Source organism: Myotis lucifugus, unplaced genomic scaffold (assembly GCF_000147115.1).
Source record: "Myotis lucifugus unplaced genomic scaffold, Myoluc2.0 scaffold_991, whole genome shotgun sequence".
Lineage (NCBI taxonomy): Eukaryota > Metazoa > Chordata > Mammalia > Chiroptera > Vespertilionidae > Myotis > Myotis lucifugus.
The window spans coordinates 96,598-120,416 of NW_005872039.1; the positions used below are offsets into that span (position 1 = coordinate 96,598).

At 47.5% G+C, this 23,819-nt stretch overlaps 1 protein-coding gene across 1 annotated transcript; it reads right to left on the bottom strand.

Moving 5' to 3' along the window:
• Positions 1 to 12,803: 12,803 nt before the first annotated feature.
• Positions 12,804 to 23,671, bottom strand: LOC111824161 (NACHT, LRR and PYD domains-containing protein 1-like). Its single transcript, XM_023747810.1, has 5 exons — positions 23,570 to 23,671; positions 23,447 to 23,501; positions 22,188 to 22,550; positions 13,727 to 13,756; positions 12,804 to 13,284 (listed from the first exon to the last, which is right to left on the bottom strand). The coding sequence occupies exons 1-5, from the start codon at positions 23,669 to 23,671 to the stop codon at positions 13,016 to 13,018; spliced, it is 819 nt and encodes a 272-aa protein (XP_023603578.1). The 3' UTR covers positions 12,804 to 13,015.
• Positions 23,672 to 23,819: the final 148 nt, after the last annotated feature.

Consider the following 23,819-nt stretch of genomic DNA (forward strand, 5'->3'; position numbering starts at 1 on the left):
AAAGCTATGACCAAAATTTTCGGTAGAACTTCACAGTTCAGGAGAGAGTAGATGATACATTCAAGGTGCTGAAAGAAAAACAGGTAAGAATAATTTACCCAGCAAAGGTTCAGAAATGAAAGAGCTGTAACTTTATTCCCACTTGGGGATGGGGCCAGTGGCGAGGAGGGGCCATCATAGTTCTGAGCAGAACAGGACCTTAGAGCCAAACACCCAGACAGGCCACATGTATAGCGAGGCCAGGGGCATAAGGTCAGGTAAGTTGCTGTGCTGGGTGCAGACCCATGTACCCTGCAGTACTCACATCTTCACATGCCTGTCCATCACCTAGAACATCCAGCCTGAGGGCTGTATATTTGGTCTGGCCCTGCCAAGGAAACTACAGGTGGGACTCAAAATTCAGTAAAGCTAGGAGCTTTTTTCATAGCAACATAATTTTTCAGTTGTATGGCTTGTGAATGACATTATAAATATCTAATTGCCCTTGGCAGAAAAAAGGTTCCCCACCCCTGAGCTAGAGCCTGCCCACAGAGCCAGGTTTGCAGCTCTTCAGGATGTTAAGTGTGGGGCCAGGACCAACTCAGGATGGGTGGGGCCACTGTGAATCTTTCTTTAGAGCCTTGGTTGAGGTTCTTCAGTGATGGGTGTGGGACCCGGATGGGTGGGGCTCCTAAGTCTGCCAGGGAAGCTCCTTCTTGGGGCACTGCAGCAAGGTCAGGGACCCTCCCAGATTCTAATAGTTTTCTGGGCTTCTGAGGTCCATTGCATTCATGCCATGTATTCTGGCCAGGGGGCTGTTGGTTTTGTGTTAGCTCAGCCCTCAACTAGTAATTGTCCATCTGAAAGGGAAACAGCCCCTGCCTCCTGGTTGCAAAGCCAGTTCTCTGGGGAGCTTTCTTCTTTTGTAGAATCAGCAGAGATGTGGACTGTAGATGGAGGAGTGATGTTATCTAAGTCCTTCCCTATTTGTAGCAGCTTCTGGAGATGCCTTGAATTGACCTGGGCTGGAGAGCCCAGGCCTAAGGGGCTTCAGCCCATTGCTCACCTGGACACAGACTCCTGGTGTGGCTGATTTATTTCTCTGAGCCTCAGTTTGCTCACCTATTAAATGGGACATCATAGTTTTGCCAAGGAGCTCAAATCAATAAAAAAGATCTTAGTAACCTCTAAAAATGTTATATAATACTGTTTTTAAAAGTGGGCAATAAAAGCTGGTGGACATTCAACAGCCATACCAGGCATGGGAAGTGCTACCCTAGGAAGTGAGTTGATCAGGGGGACCTGAGCCTCTATGAAGGGCCCTGAGACCAAGTTCAGTGGGAGGTATGGCCTGGAGGGGGGGTGTGATAGGTGTTATTTCCTTCTGACCATAACTAATTTTGACCCCCACTCTCTGGACACCAACTGGGTATCCCACAACTCAATTCAATTCTGACACTAATTACTCAGAGTTAATGAAAGGCCCCATGGGCTTAAGGGCTCAGTCTGACAAGACTGCTCTCCACTCAGATCCCAGCTCCCCACCTTTCTGTCCAACCTGGCTAAAATTCAGAGGCCTCCATGACCCCTCTTAGATTTAATAATTATCTAGAATAACTCACAGGACTCAGAAAAACACTACTTTCTGGTTTAGTCAAAAGGATATTAACTCAGGAACAGGCAAATGGAAGAGGCGCATAGGACAGGGTTTAGTGAATTTCATGGAGTTTTCATCACTGTATTATGTAGGCATGGCTGATTGCCTTCATCTCCCATCCCTCACCATGCCTTGGGTTTTCTGGTGACCAGCCTCCATTGTGAAGACATTTAGAGGGCCCGCCCCTACTTATTTCACTAGCATACAAAAAAATCTCTTATCACTCCAGAAATTTCAAGGGTGTTAGGAACTGTGTGCCAGGAACTGTTGACAAAAATTAAATAGTTATTTTTTAAAAAATATGTTTTTATTGATTTCAGAGAAAGGAAAGGAGAGGGAGAGATAGAAACATCAATGATGAGAGAGAATCGTTGATCAGCTGCCTCCTGCACGCGCCCTCCTGGGATTGAGCCTACCCCTGCAGGTGCCCTGACTGGAAATTGAACACGTGACCTCCTGGTTCATGGGTCAAAGCTCAACCACTGAGCCACATTGGCCAGGCAGGGAGTCCTTCTTAGTATCTTCTTCCTAAGGGTCCACACCAGTTAGCAATTCTTCATTTGAGTGAAAGAATTACAGCTTGTGGTTTTTGCCTTTCTTTGTTCTCTCCAGACCACAGTTTGGATTGCTCCCCGAATCTGTGTCTCTCTTGGATTTGAATCTTTAAGACCCTAGATGAACTTTTAATTTGGTTTACAGCCTTAAGTCTTTATTGGTTAACACAGACAACCCTTCCAAATGACATGGCCATACTCATCGTTAGTGCTAATGGAGCACCATTCCCTCACACTCATGCCTAGAGGTGGAGGCGCCCTGAACCTATGGCCATCTTCCACGTTTGAACCTGATTGCCTGATGCCCAGGGAGGGAGACCTGAACGTGCAATTTGACTGCTGACGGTGCACTGGATGCCGAGAGCCAGGCTTTGGGCCCAGTACCCTCCCCTTTTCCAGCTGCACGCATCCCCTGGTGGCCTCACCTGGCTCAGGACTTTGAATGCCCTCCATGGGCTGATGACCTCACATTTCTATCTCCAGCCCCAACCATCCCTCTGATTTCCGAGCCTTTATCCAGCAGCCTCCTCCAGCTTTTTATTTGGGCGCATCACAGCCATCCCAGACTGAACTCCCCAGACGGGAGCCCCCAATTTCACCATTTCCTGCATCCCTTTCAGCCTTCTCTCCCGACAGACTCTTCATTTCAGGAATGACAGTTTGGGCCCTAAACACTGACTCCTCTCTTTCTTTCAGCCATCACCTTCCATCTATTGTCAAGTTCTGCCAATGTTATCTTTTTAAATAGATCCAAACTGTTCCCTGGCTCTCAGGTTGCCCTCTAGTGTCTATTCTCGGACCAACAGCCAGAATTACCCCTTCAAAACAAGTCAGATCTGGCCAATTCTCTGCTCAAAGCCTTCCAATACTTTCTGTTTCAATTGGAGGAAAAGCCAAATTCCCGCCAGTGGTGCACAGGGCCACATGCGATATGGCCTCGACCTTTCTCTGCCTCGCTTTCTCCCGCTGCTCTAGCCCCTCAGGACTCCTTTTGTCCCTGGAACAAAATCTCCTTCCTCAGGGCTTTTGCACTGGCTTTTCCATCTTCCACACCTATGGGGAACCCCTGGACCTGTTGGGGCTGGACCCCAACACCTCTGAGTGTATGTGACAAGCCCCATTGATGTCAATCAAAGCAAAAGGACTTTAGCTGTAGCAGGAGGAACTGGGATTAGCTGTGAGAGGGACTAATTGCAAAAATGAGTTAAACATGGAGGTAAGCATGGAATTCCCCTCTAATAGCCTTTCAGAATATGCCAAATCCTCAGCCATCTGGGCTTAAGCACGGATAATTAATAAGTCCCCTTGTGACAGCCTTGCTAAGCCTCCTGAGAAAGCTACCAGTCCCGTGCCAACTGATCATTAGCTCCAGGACTCAAGGTTTTCTTTTCTTGACAAAATTTGATGTAGGCCACCAGGTGGTGATAGTTCAACGGAAATGATTTCATGAGGCAGGGTGTGTGTTTTTTCCATCACTGAGTACTGACAGTGTCCTGCACTATTCCAGGCATAAAGTAACTGCTCAGTAAAAGATGAACAATGTCTAGCTGTGCAGGACTGTTCAGAGGACCTGGGAAATGCAGACCTGGTTCTAAGCTTGGCCCCTGGACTGGCTCCATCAGCACTCTCTGAGGAGTAGGAGAGGAAGGATGCTATGTCCAATGATTTCTAACTTGCATTTGTTCACTCACATCTGTATTGACAAAAGAAACCAGTCTTCATTCTTCTACATTGCTCCACGCTCTCTCAGATCCTCGTGTAATACAGGATTAAGACGGAGAGAGAAGGTTAGACTCAGGAACGAAAGGTAGAACCTAAGACCAGAGACTTTAGGTTGGCAAACAGGCTTTGAGGAAATTAGTGTTCAGCTGCCCAGCTCAGAAACCAGTGGGTGAAGAGATGCAATTTCAGAGCCACTGAAATAAATGAACTGGGAGGTGGATATGGGGAGTGACTTGTGGAAAATAACTCAAACCTTGCAAGCTCTGGTATGACACCCAGAGCCCTGATGTCAGTGCCCACGTTGCACCAGCAGCAGAAAGGATCCCCAAGGCCAGGTACCACCAGGCAGAGCATTGACCATGAAAGAAAAGCTTCCTTCTCTTTGTACAAATCAAGGGCACAACTCCCAGTACTCTGGGCTCCTCACCACCTTGGAAATATGCAGAGACTACAGAAGCCACGTGAAAGACCCTGTGCCCGGCGCCCTGTCTCTCCACGATCCCGCACACTAATCTGTCCGGTGAGCCATCTTCATTTCTAGTGTCTGCTCCTTCTCTCCATCCCCTCTGCGCCTCATCGTTTCTTCTCTGGATGACTGTGATGGTCACCTCTTAAACTCTTCTACCTGCCTCTGATTTTACTGCTTCCAACCCATCATCCACATAGGCAGCTAGAGACATCTTTTCAGCACACAAACCTACTCATGCCACAACCTCTTCCATCACTCCCCACTGTGGTGTGCATGCAAAGAGCTCTGACCTCAGTCACCTTTCAGGCCTTATTTATACGCCCTCCCCAGGTGCTCCCCATCCCCGCTGTGTCTTCTCAGTGCCCAGGAGCCACCATATCCTGTTACCCACTTAGTTCCTGGGGCGAGCCTGTTCCCTCCCTCTGGGATGCCTTTTTCCTACTTAGTGAACTCTGTCTCATCTAAGTTCAGATGTCACCTCTCCCTGGAAGCCCTTTTCCATTTCCCCAAGCACAGTTTCTTCCTTGGCCTCACAGAAATCATTTATTTATTGTTACAGAGCTGTGTGCTTATCTGTCTCCCCTGTGCCTCAGACCACAAGCTCCTTGACAACAAGGATTGTACCTTGCCCTGGCTGGTGTGGCTCAGTTGGTTGGGCGGGCAGGGGCAGCTGATCAATGCTTTGCTCTCACATCGATGTTTCTCTCTCTCTTTCTCAAAATCAACTTGAAATTCTATTAAAAAACGCACAGTTGTTTTTATTTATTTTCATATTTTCTTCCTTCCACCACCCAGCAGGTGGCTTGACATGTATTTGGTGTGTAATAAGAATTTGAAAAATGTACAATATATAAAGCCCAAAGGATGGACACAGAGACTTCCCTGTGGCAACACACTCTTGAGTCTAGAAGGACAAAAGCTGAGAAAGGACATGAATGAAAGCTATGGAACCCTAAGGAAAACAGAGGGGGCACACAAACTACTGGGGTGTGTCTATTCCTTGGTCCCTGGACTGCCATGTCTTTTGCTTTCAGATCCATCCCTGCCTTTCTCTTGCAGGCTGTTTCCCAGGCCCTTGCCAATGGCTTCTGTCTAGGTTTGGCAGGAGTTTAGAGCTGGGAGGAAGGGAGAAGTCAGGGCACTTCTGCTTCTCTCTCTGCTCTGGGCAGAAGGGCATTTCCTGGCCCTGGCTCCATCTGCCTGACTGTTCCTGATTCCTGCTGGATGTCCCTCCTCCATGGTCTCACCTCCTGCCAGACAGCCTCTGCTGTGGTCCTAGTTCACACTGAAGGGCCCTTGCTTCTGGGTGTGGAATAACACCATCCACCCCTACCCCCACCCTCTCGTGTCCCACAGCTCTGGGGGGATGCCGGCATCCTGCTGTTGCTCATTTTTGTGTTGCTTCACCATCTTTGTTTGGATTCTTATTTAGCCTTTTCATCCCACTGTGGCCCATCTTCTGTATGTGACATACCAGAGAGGTTTCAGTTTCCCGACTGGACCCTGGCCATTCCAGTCTTCTTGCTTAGACCAGGCGAGGGTTCAGACCTGGGGTCCTGGCTCAAACTCTGTCCTTGTTTCTACTTACCAGGGTCCCTTGCTTTGACCACAGTATTTCTGCAAGGCAGCCATTACTGGCCCTTCTAAGAGCCAGCCATCACCTGTCTTACGATGACATAAATATGCCTTATGTAGCATATGCCTATGATTCCCTTTGGGTGATTTTGGAGATCTGGGTCCTTGACTAAACCATCATCACATGCCCTGTGGTTCTCATGAAGGAGGCTCTTGGAACCTGGCAGAAGGAGGTAAGGGCGGTGGTGCAAGACCACACCCCTGTGTGGCCACTATTTCCAGGATGCTCCTTACCTCCTGTGCCTTGATGCTTGGAAGAAGGATGTTTGAACCACATTCAGAGGGAAGTAAACTTCAGAAATTCCATATGCCAAGAGCTGGTGCCAGTAGGAAATACAAAACCCTTCCTGAGAGGCTGGCAGAACTCCACAAGTGATCTGGGTAGGATCATTGAGGGGAGTGAGCCTGTCATGTGGCCATCCTGCTGCAGCAGGAGGCAGTGGGGTGGGGGGAGGGGAAGGTGCGGAAGGCTTGTGAGAATGGTGCTCAAAGGCCTGAGGTGAGGAGGGAGCAGGACCTGTGTTGGGAGCTGGAGTGTGGGGTGGGTGGAGGGTGAGGTAGAGGGTGGGTGGGTGGTGATGGGGAGACTGGAGAGGTGAGTGGTGGTGGAGGGTGTCCTGCAAGGCCTGATGCTGTTGGAGGATTTGAGGTTCTGTGAGCAGGAGGGGGCGGGGGTGATGGAACAGATTGTGGTTGAGGAAGATCATCACCTGGCTGCAAAGGGGAAGCATGTGGGCAGAGGAGTAGGACTGAGGCCAGCGACTCCGCAGGCAGCTGTTGTACTGGTGGATCTGACGCTGTTTCCTGCCACCCCGGGCTGTGCAGTAAACCGGACAATCCTGCTGTCACAACCAAGGGGACCGATGGGCCTGTCCCATCACTGGCCAGGAACATGGGGGCTCCACTGGGCTCCCTCTGGCATGGAGAGAGGGGGTGCCAGGCTCTGAGGTGTGCCCCGCCAGCTCGCACAGGAAGCGCTCAACACTCTCCAGCCCTGTGGTGTCACCGCTGTGACTTCCTGTGACTCAGCGGGAGGAGTGCTTTGCAGGTGCAGACAGAGGTCTAATGGTCCGAAGAGCAGCGAGAGCTCGGGTTTTGCGGGATGCATGTGAGGGGGCATCTCCGTACAGCTAAACTCCTTTATTAACTTAATGAGTTTGGCTGCTTTCCTGGAAATGCAAGTGCCATTTGGCACCATCGCTGCTGCTTCAGAAAGGGTGCCATTAAAGGAAGAATCGGTAGGAAGGCGCTATGGCGCTATGCCGATGAAAGAAGCAGCCAGGGAGATTACAGCGATCACATGGGCTCAGTAAGGACCCTCAGAAGGAATCGTGCACAGCCTGAGGCCAGAATGCAGTTATTGGATGGGGGTGGGTGGTTAGAGGAGACTCGAGCAATTCTCTGGATAATGAAATCCATACAGGTGATAATGGGCACTAGTTGAAGGACTAATATGAAAGTTATAGTAAGGCTGAAGTAGAGACTCTGAAACCCCGCCCCAATCTTCTCCACCCCTCACTCCTGGAGGCGCCTCCAGAGCAGGTTCCTAAGGGCAGGCAGGACCCGGTGCCTGGCTTGGTCTTTCCTGGTCCCAGCTTAGCAGCAAGGCCTGGCGGTTCCCAAATCCACTGAGCAGGAACCTTGAGGCAAATGACTTCCTTCAAACACTGCACCAGACTCACCACACCACGGGCTGAGCCTGGATCACAGGGCAAAACGGGAACAGAAACCTCTCTTTCTGCCCTTTTATTCTTTGAGATGGGAGGGGACTTGAAATTAGGGGGAGACTCCGGAGTCATTGGTTTTTGAATTCGTAATATTGTTGTGAAACCCTCTTCCTCTAAACTGAGTTTGGACCTGGTTGGATGTGGATGCCATGGGGACAATAAACCTTCACGGATGAGGTCAGCCCAAGACTTCGCCTGAATTCAAGTGCAGCGGGGTCCCCAGGAGCCACAGGTACAGAGAGCAGGGGGCAGAGCAGGTTCAGCAGCCACCTGCTGCTTGCCAGTCCTGCTCTCTGAGCCTGGCAGGAAGCCCTGATGGTGGTGGTAGTGTCTGCAGCTGAGAAGGGGGCGCAGAGGTTAAGATGCGGTTCAAAGTCCAGGCCCCTGGTCAGTGCCAGGACAGAGCTGGAAGACAGATTGTCTTACACCGAAGTTGGGCCCTTTCCCTTGTCCCTTTGCTGGCTGATGAGAAAGGTGCATGTAGGGGGGATAATGCGAAGTCAGGTTTGAGCTCAGACCAGCCTGAGAAGAACGTCTGTGGTTCCCTCCACCCTCTCTTGGCTCCCATCCCAGGCAAGGATGCCACATGGTTGAGCGCTTTTATAAAATTTTTATTTTCCAATTACATGCTCATTGTAACAAATCAAACAACATGTAAATGGGGAAAGTGGGCAGAGAAAGGCGCTTCCTCTCCCAGCCCAGTCCGAGACCTGGTCCTAAGCTCCTGACACGTGGTTGACGGTGCCGGCTCAGGGGTCAGGTTGCCAGGCCCGATTCTGGGCTCCAGCACTTCACCATCCCCACAGTCTTGAGAAAATCACTTCACTTCTCGGTGCCTCAGTTTCTTCATCTGAAAGAATGGAATAGTACTTATCTCATGAGATTGTTATAAGGATTAAATATTTAGATAAGTGCCTGGCAAAGAATATTCAATACATCATTAGCTATTTTTATTAAATATGGCTTGTAAAATCCAAAGTGAGTGTTAATGCTATACATATTGTGCTGCAACTTCCCTTTTTCATTTTACAATATGTTGTAGGCTTCTTTCCAAGTCGGTACATATGGCACTTTCTAAAATGGTCCATGTAGAATTTTATTTGTATGAAGGTACTATCATTTATTCTTTTAGATAGGGTCAGACATTCACACTATGGTCAGGTGCCGCATAACAATGTTCCAGTCTGCAGTGAACCGCATATCCTACGGTGGTCCTATAAGATTTTAATGGAGCTGAATTCCCTCTAAGACAGTGGTTCTCAACCTTCCTAATGCCGCAACCCTTTAATATAGTTCCTCATGTTGTGGTGACCCCCAACCATAAAATTATTTTCATTGCTACTTCATAACTGTAATGTTGCTACTGTTATGAATCGTAATGTAAATATCTGATTTGCAGGGTGTATTTTCATTGTTACAAACTGAAAATAATGAAAGCATAATGATTAATCACCGAAACAATATGTAATTATATATGTGTTTTCCGATGGTCTTAGGCGACCCCTGTGAAAGGGTCGTTCTACCCCCATAGGGGTCGCGACCCACAGGTTGAGAACCGTTGCTCTAAGAAATGGAATGATATGTGGTTCAGGAGGAATTTTTTTTCTCTCTGATGGGAGCAATATCTGTGGGGCCCGGCAATAGATTCCTCCATTCACAGCACCTCGATTTGAACGCACAGATTCCCTGCTAGTCATTGAGCTACTGACCCGGTTCAGCACAGAGGGCCTCCCTCCCCAGGCTACACACTCAGAGGGCGCCGCAGCCCTTCCCGGCCCTGCTGATGGGCTTCAGCGAGCATCGCTGCGTGTTCTTTGTTGAGGACCTAAGATCCCATACAGGACACAGGCCCACAGGAGCTACCTTAACACACATTAATGCCACAGGCACTTCAGGAAAAGCTCTCTGCGGTAGGGTGGGGTGGAGCCCGCCAGGCGCTGCTGTCCCTGCACTGTGGAAGTACTTTCAGGTTGTAATGATGTAAAGCAGAGATGGTTTATTCCTTCCATCAGTTCAACGCCAGAGAGAGCCCTTTGTGCCAGACGGAACCAAAGACAAATTTCTGAAGTCAAAATATTGAACCCTCAGTTCATAATTTTTTGTTTCGTTTTGTTTTTCCGATGGCTCATAACTTTTATAACATTTTAAAGGGAGTCACTACTCCCCAAAAGATTAAGAATCACTGCATTATTATGCCAACACCAAGACCTCAACTCCTACCTATTGCCTTCAAGGCCCAACCCCATGGCAGCTTGGAGAAGCCGCCTCCTCCCACCTTCCTCCAGCACCAGGGCTGGGCACCATGGGAGGAGCCAAGGAGAAGCTGGCTCATGTCCTGCTACTGGGCTCCTTCAGCACACCGCTCCTGGTTCTTATGAAGACCTGGACTTCCCCTTACTTTTGAACCTCCCCTGCCTCCTGCTCCTCTGAGGCCAGCTCCCTCCTCCCAAATCCCCCCACCCCTGGTTAAGGGTTCCTGTGATGCTGCTGTGAAGTGGAGCTCCCAGGGCTGCAACCCTGCCTGCTTCCCAGTTCTTCAGCCCCTGTGCCCCCTCCCAGTCTTCTCCTTGGAACCAGATATGCTCGCAACTAAGCAACAGCCCTGCAGAAACATGAAAAACCACCAAACTGTGTCACTGTGTTCCCCCGAGGGCCCCGCCCAGAGTCTGGGAAGGACCGCCCACCGGCGCCCTGCTTCCAGGTCCTGCTTTAGCTTTTAATGTTTGTTTCTTTTCTTTTCTGCTTGTCACTACCTTTGTCCATCAGTAGAGATGTTGAAGCAGCTGCCAATAATAAAATAAGGGTCTATGTTTGCACCTGAATGTTAGACGAGAGGGCAGTTAGATCCCAATATTTAGAATCTTGGGGTGCAGTTGATAATAGGATAACATCTGCGGACCCATCCACTTTGTGAGGTGGGGGCATGCGCAGGGAACCTGTCATTGTGTGTTTAGGGCGCGCACAGCCTCCAGACTGTTCTGTAAGGGATGAGCCAACCACTGCCCACAGTCTTCCAAAGAGGCCTGTGGAGAGGGTGGACGCCCTGGCCAGGGCTGGGCATTGCCCAGGAGGAGGCAGCTGTGCCAGGAGCTGCGCAGACAGGTCTTTGAGCGTGGGAGCTGGGAGCCTGAGCACTCAGGGACTTTGCAGGAGTGCGGGGCACAGTGAGCAGCCTTTGTCAGGGTGGTGCGCCCTGTTCCCAGGGGTTCGGGCTGACCCGGACTGTGAGTTCTTCCTGCTTTAGGTTTCCCTGCAGCCACCACCATTGCTTGGGAGCTGAGCAGAGGCCCATCGCCTGAGGAGCTGTCCTGCCAGGAAGGGAAGCTCCTCACTGAGTCCTGGAGGGCGGGACCAGAGGCTGCAGACATCCTAGGACACAGTCCCTTAGCTTGTGGGCTTCGCAGATGGGGGTCCTGGCTGGGGTCCTCCAGACTGTGGCGGGAAACCTTTTACCGGTGCTGGGAGGAGCCTGGGTGATGAAATCTAAGAGCTAAAGTAGCTCAGGTGGAAGGTGTTCCTGTTAGGGGAGGTCAGGGACTGAGAAGGACTCAACTCTGCAGAGGGAATGAAGATTGGCGTGTGTGTGTGTGTGTGTGTGTGTGTGTGTGTGTGTGTGTGTGTAATGACGGGGTGGGGGACAGTGGAGGTGGGGGACAACCTACACAACTTGTAAAGGAGCACTGTCACTTGAGAATTCATTCGTTGCTTATTCAGCAAACATTGGTTCAGTGTCTGCCCTGAGCCTTGCTGCTGTAGTAGGCCCTGACGGTGCACTGACACAGGGTGCTATCAGGGGAAGTAGTGGGAACGTAGTCATTGGTTTTGACTGAGGGAGTGGATATGAAAGGGTCACTTTATTAATTGTGCTGGTGCAATTGTTAACAGATGCACACAATGCTGCCCAGTTAGACGCTTCTAGAGGCTTTGTCGGTGTTGCCAGGTTTGTATCCAAATGACATTGTGTGGTGCGGAAATTGTCTTGTGGGAGCCCGAGCAATAAAGCTCTTTTCTCTGGGCACTGACCAGCCCTGAGCTCATTTTTGCAAGCCCCAGGGCTGAAGCTTCCCAGTCAGGGAGGACCCAGGACCTTCCTCCCTTGACCAAAGGCAGGGATCCCTGCCCGGGTCGGACCATGCCTTCCCAGGCCTGTTCTGAAGGGGGTAAGGTGTCATGGGAGCAAGGTTACAGGGAAATTCTAGGGGTGCAGAGGGGATGGTGGCTGACACTCAGGCTCTAATTAGTAGGGGTTGGCCCTGCAGGACCTAGAGTCCTTCCTCCTGGCTCTTCTCTGCCTTTTATTAACCCATCACTATCTGGGCTCATCCTTTCCTGCTCCTGCCTCTCTTTTGCAATAGCAGCACTACCCAATAGTCTACCCTTGTCTTCCCATTACTTGCAGTGGTTCTCAACCTTCCTAATGCCACGACCCTTTAATACAATTCCTCACATTGTGGTGACCCCCAACCATAAAATTATTTTCCTTGCTACTTCATAACTATAATTTTGCTACTGTTATGAATCATAATGTAAATATCTGATATGCAGGATGTATTTTCAGGGTTCACAACTCACAGGTTGAGAACCGCTGAGAGAGCTTATGGCTTCCTGTGCTGCCCTCTGTATTGTCTCACAAGTAAATGCACTGTGCACTCTAAAACTAACGTCTCCCACATATTTCTCAATCTTAGGCCCTCTGTCTACCCAGTATTCTGCCTTATTATAGTGTAGTAACATGATACATAAATGTAGTATCATGATATAAAAAATGTAGTGTCATGATATACAAATATCTACTGGTCCCTAATAATAGGGAGGCAGACTGGGAGCCCATGTGGCATCACTGAGCATGGCCATATAATGCCCAGCAAAGGTATTATCAATGCTCCATAACTTTAGGGCAAGAAGGCAACTCAAATGGAAATGTGTTTGTTTGTTTATTTATTTATCCTCACTGAGGACATGCTCAGAGAGAGGGAGAAGGAAGAAGGGGGAGAGAGAGAGAGAGAGAGAGAGAAACATAAGTAACATCAATCAGTTGCTTTCTGCACCTGCAACCCAGGAATGTGCTCTGACCAGAAATTGAACCAGCAACCCTTTGGTGCACAGGACAACACTCAACCAGCTGAGCCTCTCTGGCTGGGCGATGGCAATGTGTTTAGACATGAAGAAACCTAGACCCAAAGCCTGGACAGTCAGAGCCAGGACTTATAAGCAGGTGTTCAGACTTCAGCTGCCGAGCATGTCAGTAGCTTCCCTGGTCTCCTCCACTGCGTCACTTCTCCAAGAGATCCACAATTAGGTGAGGATGGATCTCCTTCAGGGCTCTGTAGAGTTGATCTTTGCAGGCCCTGTCCCAGGAGTTGCTGAAGCTGAACAGCATCCTCATCTTGTCCGGATTGGTGGGCTCAGCCCGCACCCTCTCATACTGCTCCTCGCTCAGCACCTGTCCATGCAGCTTGTCTAGAACTGCATCCACCGATGTCACTCGAGCCACCAGGTCCTCCCGATGCTTGTCCACAAAGTGCAGCAAAGTAGGGGCATCTGGGGGTGAAGGTGAGGCCAGTAATGAATAAGAAAGGGTTTCCATCACATCCTCTCCCCCTAATTCCCCAACCTAACTCTTCACTCTCTTTATCTGCATCCCTGGCTCCTCCCTGATCCCCACACGTTTCCTGGACCACTAGAAAGGTACCTCTGCCCTCCCTCATGTCAACTTCCAGCCTAGCATTCTGCTGAGCTAAGGGTGGGGGTCAGGTTCATGATGGAGACATTTGAGATTGTTCAGTGGAAGGTGCCAGAGCCATGATGGGCAGGAATAAAAGGGATGGGGGAGAACTCTGCCCTGGGGCACACACCTCTCCAAGGACTGAACCCTTGTGAGGTTTAATGAGTCCCCTTTCTTTCTCTCCTCCCTCCCTCCAGGACCAAGTAGGATATTCCAGAACTGCCATGGCTCCTGTGGCCTCTAACAGCTGTTACTGACCTGTCAGGGTAGCTGCAGATCCGAAGTCTCCTGGAGGAAAAGAGATATGAATAAGCATCAGTATCAATGATAGTTATTAACACAAACAATAAGCCTTGAAACTCCTACCTACTTATCTCTTTTGAGATTTATTCTGAGAACAAGCTACAGACTAATTCTGACAGAATAAGGATTAAGCGTTGCAAGTGCCCATTCACACAATGTTGATGAATCATTTCTTTATGCTTATTGGGAAACAGAGGCCCAATTTTCCTCTTTACCCCCCTTTGCACAGGGTTTAATTCTGTCTTGGCCTGAATGGAACTCTGGTGGAGAAATATCCCAGACCTTTGCTAGATATCTTCAACGATGAGATCTCCTTATTCTGAGCATAAATCTACCTCCTTGACCTTTTTTGCACTTTGATCCCCACACTGTTTGTTCTGGAGTCTGATGTCAGAATCAAGAATTATCATCATTGGAACTGGAGAGCATTATGCTAAGTGAAACAAGCCAGTCAATGAAGGAAAAATACCACATGATCTCACTCTTTCATGGATAATTAAGACCATTACAAACTTTTGAACAATAATAAATACAGTGGCAGAGCTGCCTCAAACCGATTGTCGGACTGCAGTGGGAAGGCCAGGGAGGGTTGGGGGACAGGAGGGAGGGGAGTAAGAGATCAACCGAAGGACTTGTATGCATCCATATAACCATAACTAATGGACATAAGACACTGGGGGGTAAGGGAGGGCAGGGGCTTGTCAAGGGTGGGGGGGGAAAAAAGGACACTTATGTAATACCCTTTGTAATACTTTTAGCGAAAAAAAAAAAAAGAGAGTTAGAATATCAAGGAAATATACCAGTAAGTTAAAAAGTGCTGTATAATTTATGTTTATAATTTTTTGAGATAAACAAAGAATAATGTTTAATTTAAGTATGCTCATGTATGTATGTAATACCTTTTGTAATACTTTAAGCAATAAAAAAATAAAATAAATAAAAATAAATAAAAATTAAAAAAAAATTATCATCAAGAAAATCTTAGCACCTCAGAGTAATAGGTAAATTTCAATAGAAAACAAACAAACAAAAAGGGGATTAAATAATTACTTGCATGTGGAGAGGAAGGGGGAGTCCACAGCAGCCCCTGTGGACACGGACTGAGGTTTTGAGCCGACCCAAGTTCAGTGTGACCTGACAGTGTGGGAGGGAAGTGAAACACAGGGGAGCTCGGGTTGTGGTGTTGGGAGCAGCGGGTTCACTTGGATGGAGGGAGGAGGGTGTTCCATGTCCTCCATGCTGACGGGACAGTCTTAGAGTCTATCCTGGCTCATCCTCAAATGGGCACATCTACTGAGGAGGCAAAGATGTTAAAATCCAAACTGTAAGAGGAATGATGGGAGGAAACCAAGATGGTGGCATAGGTAAACACCGGAGAATGCTGCCTCGCACAACCACTTCAAAAACACAACTAAAAGATGGAACGGACATCATCCAGAACCACAGGAAGGCTGGCTGAGGGGAAATTCTACAACTAGAAAGAAAGAGAAAAGCATACCAAGACTCAGAGGAGGCGCACTGCGGAAAAATACAAAGGTGCGGAGGTGCATGTGGAGCGGGCTGGTGGCTGAGGGTGTGGTTGTCTGTTTTAATCGGGAGGGAGTCTCAGGCTCTGAGTTCCAGTTCCGGGCAAGTCTCTGGGGAACCAGACTCAAACGGGAGAAACGGGACTGTCTGGCATTGGTCAGAACTTGAGGGCAGCTTTCTCTCCGAGGTACTTGCAGTGGTCGCTGGGACACTGAGAGGCAGAGCCTCTGGGGACCAGACTGAGAGCAGCCATAACTGCTCACTCGGCCCACCTTGTTGATCCCCTGTGACCCACCCCGCCCAAGCCTTGCACGGAGGCATTTGCTGGTTAGCCTCAGGCAAAGGCTAGATTAGCACCTCCCTAGAGGACAGAAGTTCTCCCACTGCAGACACAGCTGATTCTCACAGCCAGTTGGCCTGGAGGTCAAATACCCCCCAGTGTTACCTACAACAATCAAGGCTTAACTACAACAAGACAGCGCACAAAGACCACTAGGGGGTGCACCAAGAAAGCAAAAAAAAAGCGGAGACAAAGAAACAGGACAGACATGGAGGAAGGCAAAATGCTGGATATAGAGCTCAAAACCACACTTTTAAGGTCTCTCAAGAACTGTCTAGAAGCCGCCGATAAATTTAGTAAGGCCCTCGAAAAGACTGGTGAGACTGCCGATAAATTTAGTAAGGCCCTCGAAAAGACTGGTGAGACCGCCGATAAATGTACTGAGATCCTCAGGAAATCTAATGAGACCCTCGATGTTGTGATAAAGGACCAACTAGAAATTAAGCATACACTGACTGAAATAAAGAATATTATACAGACTCCCAACAGCAGACCAGAGGAGCACAAGAATCAAGTTAAAGATTTGAAATGTGAAGAAGCAAAAAATACCCAACCGGAAAAGCAAAATGAAAAAAGAATCCGAAAATATGAAGATAGTGTAAGGAGCCTCTGAGACAGCTTCAAGTGTACCAACATCTGAATTATAGGGGTGCCAGAAGATGAGAGAGAGCAATATGTTGAAAACCTATTTGAAGAAATAATGACAGAGAACTTCCCCTACCTGGTGAAAGAAATAGACTTACAAGTCCAGGAAGTGCAGAGAACCCCAAACAAAAGGAATCCAAAGAGGACCACACCAAGACACATCATCATTAAAATGCCAAGAGCAAAAGACAAAGAGAGAATCTTAAAAACAGCTAGAGAAAGAAACTCAGTTACCTACAAGGGAATACCCATACGACTGTCAGCTGATTTCTCAACAGAAACTTTGCAGGCCAGAAGGGAGTGGCAAGAAATATTCAAAGTGATGAATACCAAGAACCTACAACCAAAATTACTTTATCCAGCAAAGCTATCATTCAGAATTGAAGGTCAGATAAAGAGCTTCACAGATAAGGAAAAGCTAAAGGAGTTCATCACCACCAAAGCAGTATTATATGAAATGCTGAAAGGTATCCTTTAAGAAGAGGAAGAAGAAAAAGGTAAAGATACAAATTATGAACAACAAATATGCATCAACAAGTGAATCTAAGAATCAAGTGAATAAATAATCTGATCAACAGAAGGAGCTGGTGATGATAATAGAATCAGGGGCATAGAAAGGGAATGGACTGACTATTCTTGCGTTGGGGAAAGGGGTGTGGGGGATGCGGGAAGAGACTGGATAAAAATCGTGCATCTATGGATGAGGACAGTGGGTGGGGAGTGAGGGCAGAGGGTAGGGTGGGAACTGGGAGGAGGGGAGTTATGGGGGGGAAAAAGAGGAACAAATGTAATAATCTGAACAATAAAGATTTAATTTTTAAAAAAGAGGAATGATGGAAGAAAATAGAACTGTTTAACTTGCACAGGAGGTGACTTAAGGGAGGCTATGATCCATATTCAGGTACCTGAAGGGCTTTCCCATGGGGTTGGAGATAAATTCTTTTGTCAGCTCCAAAGAGCAGAATGAAGAAGATCATTTAACATAAGGATAAATTATAATACTGCTACTATTTATAACAAGGGTAGGGAACGTCTAGCCCATGGGCTGTATAAGGCCATGAAATCATTTGGTCTGGCCCTGCCAAGGCATTAGGGGTGAGTTAATTAAATGTTTGACCAAACATAGCAGGCTATTTTGTGTGTGTGTGTGTGTGTGTGTGTGTGTGTGTGTGTGTGAGAGAGAGAGAGAGAGAGAGAGAGAGAGAGAGAGAATCTTCACCTGAGGATATTTTTCTATTGATTTTTAGAGAGAGTGGAAGGGAGAGGGAGAGACAGAGAGAAACATGGGCCCCGACCATGTCCAGGGATAGAGCCTGCAACCAAGGTCCGTGTCCCTGACTGGAATCAAATCCAGGACCCTTTAGTCCAAGGGCTGATGCTCTACACACTGAGCCTAACTGGCTAGGACAGTAGGCTAATTTTTAAGTTGATAATTTTGTATGGCTCACAAATGATGTTATACATATCCAAATGGCCCTTGCAGAAAAAAGGTTCCCCATCCCTGATTTATAAGGACCACTGCATGAGATATGCATGTACATCAAGGATGTCAAACTCATGGCCTGCAGGCCACATGCAGCCCACAACGAATATTTTTGTGGCCCAGCCAATATAACAGCATGTAAGAAACATTTTAATAAAAATTTTGTAACTTAATTTTTACAATATCCTGTTATACATAATTATTAATGACGAACTACAACTTTTGCTAATGACTGATTACATAATCGTGTTACATTCATTTCCATTACGTGCCTTATGCACAGGCGCACCATTTCTCTCCACTAATTCTAGCAGTGAATATTTTAGCAGCCGATTGCCACGTCATTAGTATTAGACTGACTTGTTTGGTGTGCACAACAGGAAATATTTCGCTTTTGGAGAACAAGAAAAACAGGCTTATTTGCCTTACGCTTATTAATTTGTGCAGTTCTTCAGTGTCTGATAAGTTAATGTTCAAAAAAATATTAATTTTTATTAAAATATTTTATTATTTTATGTTAACGATGACTCATTTATTCTAGTCCTTTGTATTCAGCATATCTCTATGAAATAAACCTATGTTTCTATGAAAATTGAAGCTTTTGTTTATTTGTGGCCCACATAAACTTAAACCTTGTTTATTTGGCCCGTGTTAGCCTTTGAGTTTGACAACCCTCTTTTTATAAATGAGGAATCTGACACTCAAAAGGGTGAAGTCATTTTCCCAAGATCACCCAGCAAGTAAGTGCCAGAGTGAGATTCAAAGGAGGGCTGATGCAGGGGCTGGTTAGTCCACACCTGTGATTACACCCAAGCCAAGACGAGTAAAGACCATTATCTTTCCCCTCCCTGGAAAGCCTGTTGTAGCACCTCAGGAGGCAGATCCACTATATATATTTTTGTTGTTGTTAATCCTCACCTGAGGATATTTTTTCCATTAATTTCCAGAGAGAGTGGAAGGGAGGGAGGAAAGAAAGACAGAGAGAGAGAATGAGAGTGAGAGAGAATCATCAGTGTGAAAGAAATACATTGATTGGTTGCTTCCCACATGCACCCTGACTGGGGTCGGGAATCGAACCTGCAACCCAGGTATCTACTCTTGACAGGGAATTAAACTGCGACCCTTTGGTCCATGGGCTGACACTCAAACTACTGACCTACACTGCAGTGGGCCAGATTCACTATGCTTTAACATTGAACATGATCTACTTTTTTCTAGAAGGACTTTTATTTTTAAAATATGTTTTTATTATGGATTGCAGAGAGAGTAAGGGAGAGTGTGAGAGAGTTAGAAACATCAATGATGAGAGAGAATCATTGATAGGCTGCCTCCTGCATGTCCCCTACTGGGGATGGAGCCCACAACCCAGGCATGTGTCCTGATTGGGAATCAAACCACGACCTCCTGATTCATGGATCAACCCTTACCCCCTGAGCAACACCAGCGGGCCCTAGAAGGACTTTTGAGGGATTTTGCTTCTTGTGCGTGTTGGTGCTAGTTTAAGACACTGTAAAGTTACATTCATTCCTGAAAGTTCATTATTTAATTCCCTCTTGGCTACTTTGAAAATATCTGAATGATTCAGGTTAGTGTATGTGCTATTGCCATAATTGGCTTAATTCATACAACCATATAACTGTCTAGTTCTTATTTTTTCATCTCATATCCAATCAACTGTGAGAAATTTTGCCAAATGCCTTGTGGGTGTCAAAATATGTTACATCAAGGGCAGTGTAGAGATACCATGGTGCATGGGAGAAAGAATGGAGTTCAGAGTCAGACCAACTTTAATTCAAATTCTAGTCACACCAACTATTATGTAACTAGAAAAAAATCGCATAACTTTTGTGGCTATTCTCATCAGCAAATTGTGATCACACACACACACACACACACATTAAACACACTCACATTATATGCACACACACGCACACGCACTATACACACACACACACATACACACACACTATACACACACATGCATAATTTTTTTTTTACAGTGAAGTTTTTCAGGATTTACAAGGAATATGTGATTGGTAATAAGAGACATAGAAAGTTTATGAAGGAATTGCATTCTGTTTTCTTTACATTTTTACTTCTTTATCTTTTAAGCAACTGTCTAGAGATGGTACATTCCTACATTTGAAGAAGGGGTCTTGACACCTCCTAAACCTGCATGCTGAGTCTCCTGGCTATTGTAATAAACAGTATTATGACAAAACTATGTGTGATTTATCTTAGGTAAACTCCAACTCAATGATGGGACAGCAATGACTGAGCATTTACTGAATGGTCAGTGCCTGAAGGGAGGAGTTTAACACATTTATTACTTGTGTGTTTTCTTTTTCTGTCACATTTTTTATTATATTGAAATCATAAATTTAATGAGTGAAACTCCAAGAGGAAAAAAAGAAGAAAAAAAGTATTAAAAATAACTCTAGCTAAAATAATTTGGACATGGAGACACAATATAAAAAATATAAATGTGACAGCAAAAACAAAAATATGAGGGAGTAAAGGGTAGATTTTTGTATGTGATTGAAATTAAATTGTTATAAGTTTAAAATAGACTCATAAGCATAAGGTATTTTATGTAAGTGTCATGCTATGCACAAAGCAAAAACCTATAGCAGCTACACAAAATAAAACAAAAGGAATCAAAGCACACCACTATAGAAAACCATCAAGCCCTGGCCACATGGCTAACATGGTTGGAGTGTCTTTCCATGCACCAGAAGTTTGCTGGTTCAATCCCCTGTCTGGGTATGTAGGGGAGGCAACAGATAGACATTTCTCTCTTTCCTCCAACTCTTTCTCTCTCCCTCTCTCAAAATCAATAAAAACATATCCTTGGTTGAGGATTAAAATGGAGAAAAAGAAAAGGAAATAATCAAATCACACAGGAAAACACCAAGAGAGGAGGAAAGGAATAAAGGAAGCACAAAAACAATTGACAAATCCTTCTCTGTCAGTAATTACTTTAAATGTGAAAGAATTAAATTCTCCAATCACAAAACATAGAGTGGCTGAATGGATAACAAATAAAAGCAAACCAACAATAAAACCCAAGACTGACTCTATGCTGCCTGCAAGAGACTCGCTTTGGCTTTAAGGACACACATAAACTAAAGGGAAGGGATGGAAAAATGTTCAGTGTAAAAGGAAGGAAACCAATGAGAGCGGGATTAGCAACTATTATATCAGACCACAACCCTGAAAGGACCCACTTGAAAAGCTGATGAATGTTCTATTGACATCCTCCCTGGGATCTCCTCTAAGATCTCCACTCTTAAAGCTTTTAGGATGGAGGACCCAGTGCGCTCTCCCTCCTGGGTGCAAGCCCATGCCTTTCCGCACCTCTCCCCTTCCCCATTACCATTACCTTTACCTTCCTCACTCCCAAGCTCCAAGGGCCCTTCCTTTGTTACTGTAAGGTGTTTCCTGAACCCCTTTCTTCTACCATCCATTTCTGATACCTCTGTGATTTTCTAAGTAAAAATTCTCTTACAGTTTGAGTCTTGGCTCTGAATTCTTCCCTAGTCAGAACTCTAATACCAAGGTCTGGTCTGACCCCTCTGGTCTAACACCTGGTGTTGTTCTGGCTGTCATCATTAACAGCGTCAGAAAACAAGAGACCTGTCTTAACTAGGAGAGGTCAGGAGGAACCAGTGAGCCCACTGCAGCCTGCCCCACCCTCTCATTGGAGAATGGTGCCCTGATACTGCCCAGCAACTGTCCTGATCTGGCCTCCAGGAAGTTTGTGTCTCTGCTTCTGCCTCTACCTCCCCATATATGTCATGACACCTCTCTGTGCCTCAAGTCCCCTCACATGAGGCTGAGAGCCTCTGCCACCCACAGCTGTCAGTAGTAATAACATCGCGGGGGCAGCAACAGTAGCAACAGAACAGTTCATTGAGCACTGACTAGGAAGTGGACTCTGGTAGGTGTCTAACATGGATTACCTCTTTACCCTCCTACAGTCCAGGGGGCAGGCTCCTACCCTCTCATTTTACAGATGGAGAGAAGATGCAGAGAGCAATGAAGCAACTTGCCCAATGTGGTGGTGCCAGGACCGGAACTTGCTTCTCCTGGACTCCCTTCTGTGCTTATAGCACAAACCAGGCAAGTGGCCTCTTGGGAGGTGGGTGTGAAACCCACACCCTCTGCTGGTGCCTCCTGAGAGTCAGCCTCTGGTCTCTCTGGCCCTCTGAGTGCTCCCTCCCAGGGGCCGTGAGGACCCATGGGTTGCTGGGAATGCACTTGGCATTCTTCCCCCACACGCCTCTTAGCTGCAATCTAGTCTGAGTCTGGATCTGCCCTTTGACAATTCAGTTCCCTGTCACTGTCCAGGGTAAGGTTTGGTGGGAGGTGCAGCAGGGTGTGGAGATAAACCGCAAGCAGAGGGAATTTTGTCTACTCACCTGACTGCATAGCTGACTCTTTCAGGGGTGCGGCACACAGCTGGCTCAGGCCCATCTGCTCCCAGGTCTGCTGGGCCAGGTTCCAGGCCTGCTGCTCCCCGTGTTGAGCCACCAGGAGTGAGGCCACCTCCATGCCACCCACCTCCTCTGGTTGAGCTGGGGTCTCCCCAGGAGAGTGCTGGCAGAGATCCTTATCAGGCAGCCGCAGCAGGAACTCCCTCAGCTGCTCCTTGCTCATAAACTCCAAGGTCCAGGCCAGCCGCTGCTGGACTCCTTCAGTCATCTTTGTTGCACCAACCTGCTCTGCTGCACTGGTTAAGTCTCTTGCACTCATCGGGATTCGGAAGCCCTTTGGGATGCTTGCTGTGGAGGGAGTGGGTAGTGAAGGAATCAGGCAGGCAGAGAAGAGCAGTCATCCTTGGTCCCTACCACCTCCCAATGCAACACTTCTACTTGGGTCATTATGGTCACCTGGCAAACTCCTATTCAGCATTCAGAACCCACTTTTCTAAACCCCAGGGCATCTGCCAACAGATGATGTTGGGAGAAGGGATGTGAAGGAGAGAGGCAGGAAAAGGCATAGGAAGGAGGAGTCCAGAGGGGGCTGGGAGACAAAGGAAGGGATCAAGTTACTGAGTTGCTGGGTCTGGTCTGGGGGCAGGCAGGAGTGTGAAGGGGGCAGGGATGGGAGGATGGGATGTTCAGGACACTCACTGTTCTGTGCTCCTCAGTCCTCAGTCTCCTGAGTCCTGGACTCTTTGGACCAAGCCTTGAGCTGCAATGCTGACAGGAGGTGGGGGACCGGGAGAGGCAAAGCACAGGGTGGGCTTTGAGAGCCTAGGGCTGGGCTCAGAGCTGCCCCATCCACGTCTCTTCAGACCTCTTCTGGTCCCAGGACTCCAACCAGGAAGAACAGCCTCACCCAGCAAGAGAGGAAAAGAAGTCACCCAGAGGAAACCACATGGGGGTGAAGTGAGGGGAGGGGAGGGGCCATCATGATTCTGAGAAGAAAAGAAACTTAGAGCCAAACACCCAGACAGGCCACATCTATAGTCTCCATCTATAGTGAGGCCAGGGGCACAAGGACAGACAGTCTGATGCCCTGGATGCAGACCCATGTAACATGAGGTACTCACATCTCCACATGACACCCTGCCCGGGGCCCCCGTGTATCTTTCTGCTGAGCCAGGTTTGAGAAACTTCAGGAAGTTGAGTGTAGGGACAGAGGCAGCTCTCAGGAAGGGCCACGAGCCCCAAACCTTCCAGGGAAGCAGGGTTCCTGAAGCCCAGTTCATCTCGGGACACCTGCTGGACCTGCAGTGTATGTGGGGTCAATTTTCACCTGAAGCTTGCTAAGACTAGGGTGTCTGGGCCACCCCCACCTCTGGAATCATGATCAAAAGATCTACTTTTGTGGTCTCTGGTGAGGACATTTCTGGCAAAGTGAAGTTCTTCTCGTGCATCAGTATGCCACTCGGGGTCATGGCAATGGCCCACTCCACTCTGAATCCTGTGTCTGCCTCAGGTGCCAAGAGAGGGCTTAGGGCTTTTTGGTGCCACGTTCTTAAAAATATCCCGGTTTTAATGGCTCTGCTAGCATCCAACATACCTAAATCCTCTTGAGTTAGTAAC

Bases quoted from the DNA above. Each gene is read 5' to 3' on its own strand.
- LOC111824161 (XM_023747810.1), bottom strand. From the start codon at position 23,671: ATGACCCCGAGTGGCATACTGATGCACGAGAAGAACTTCACTTTGCCA. The intron at 23,502-23,569 runs GTGGGGGTGGCC...CATACACTGCAG, and splicing joins TTTTGATCATGATTCCAGAG to GTCCAGCAGGTGTCCCGAGA. The intron at 13,757-22,187 runs GTGAGTAGACAA...CTTTTCCTCCAG, and splicing joins AGAGTCAGCTATGCAGTCAG to GAGACTTCGGATCTGCAGCT.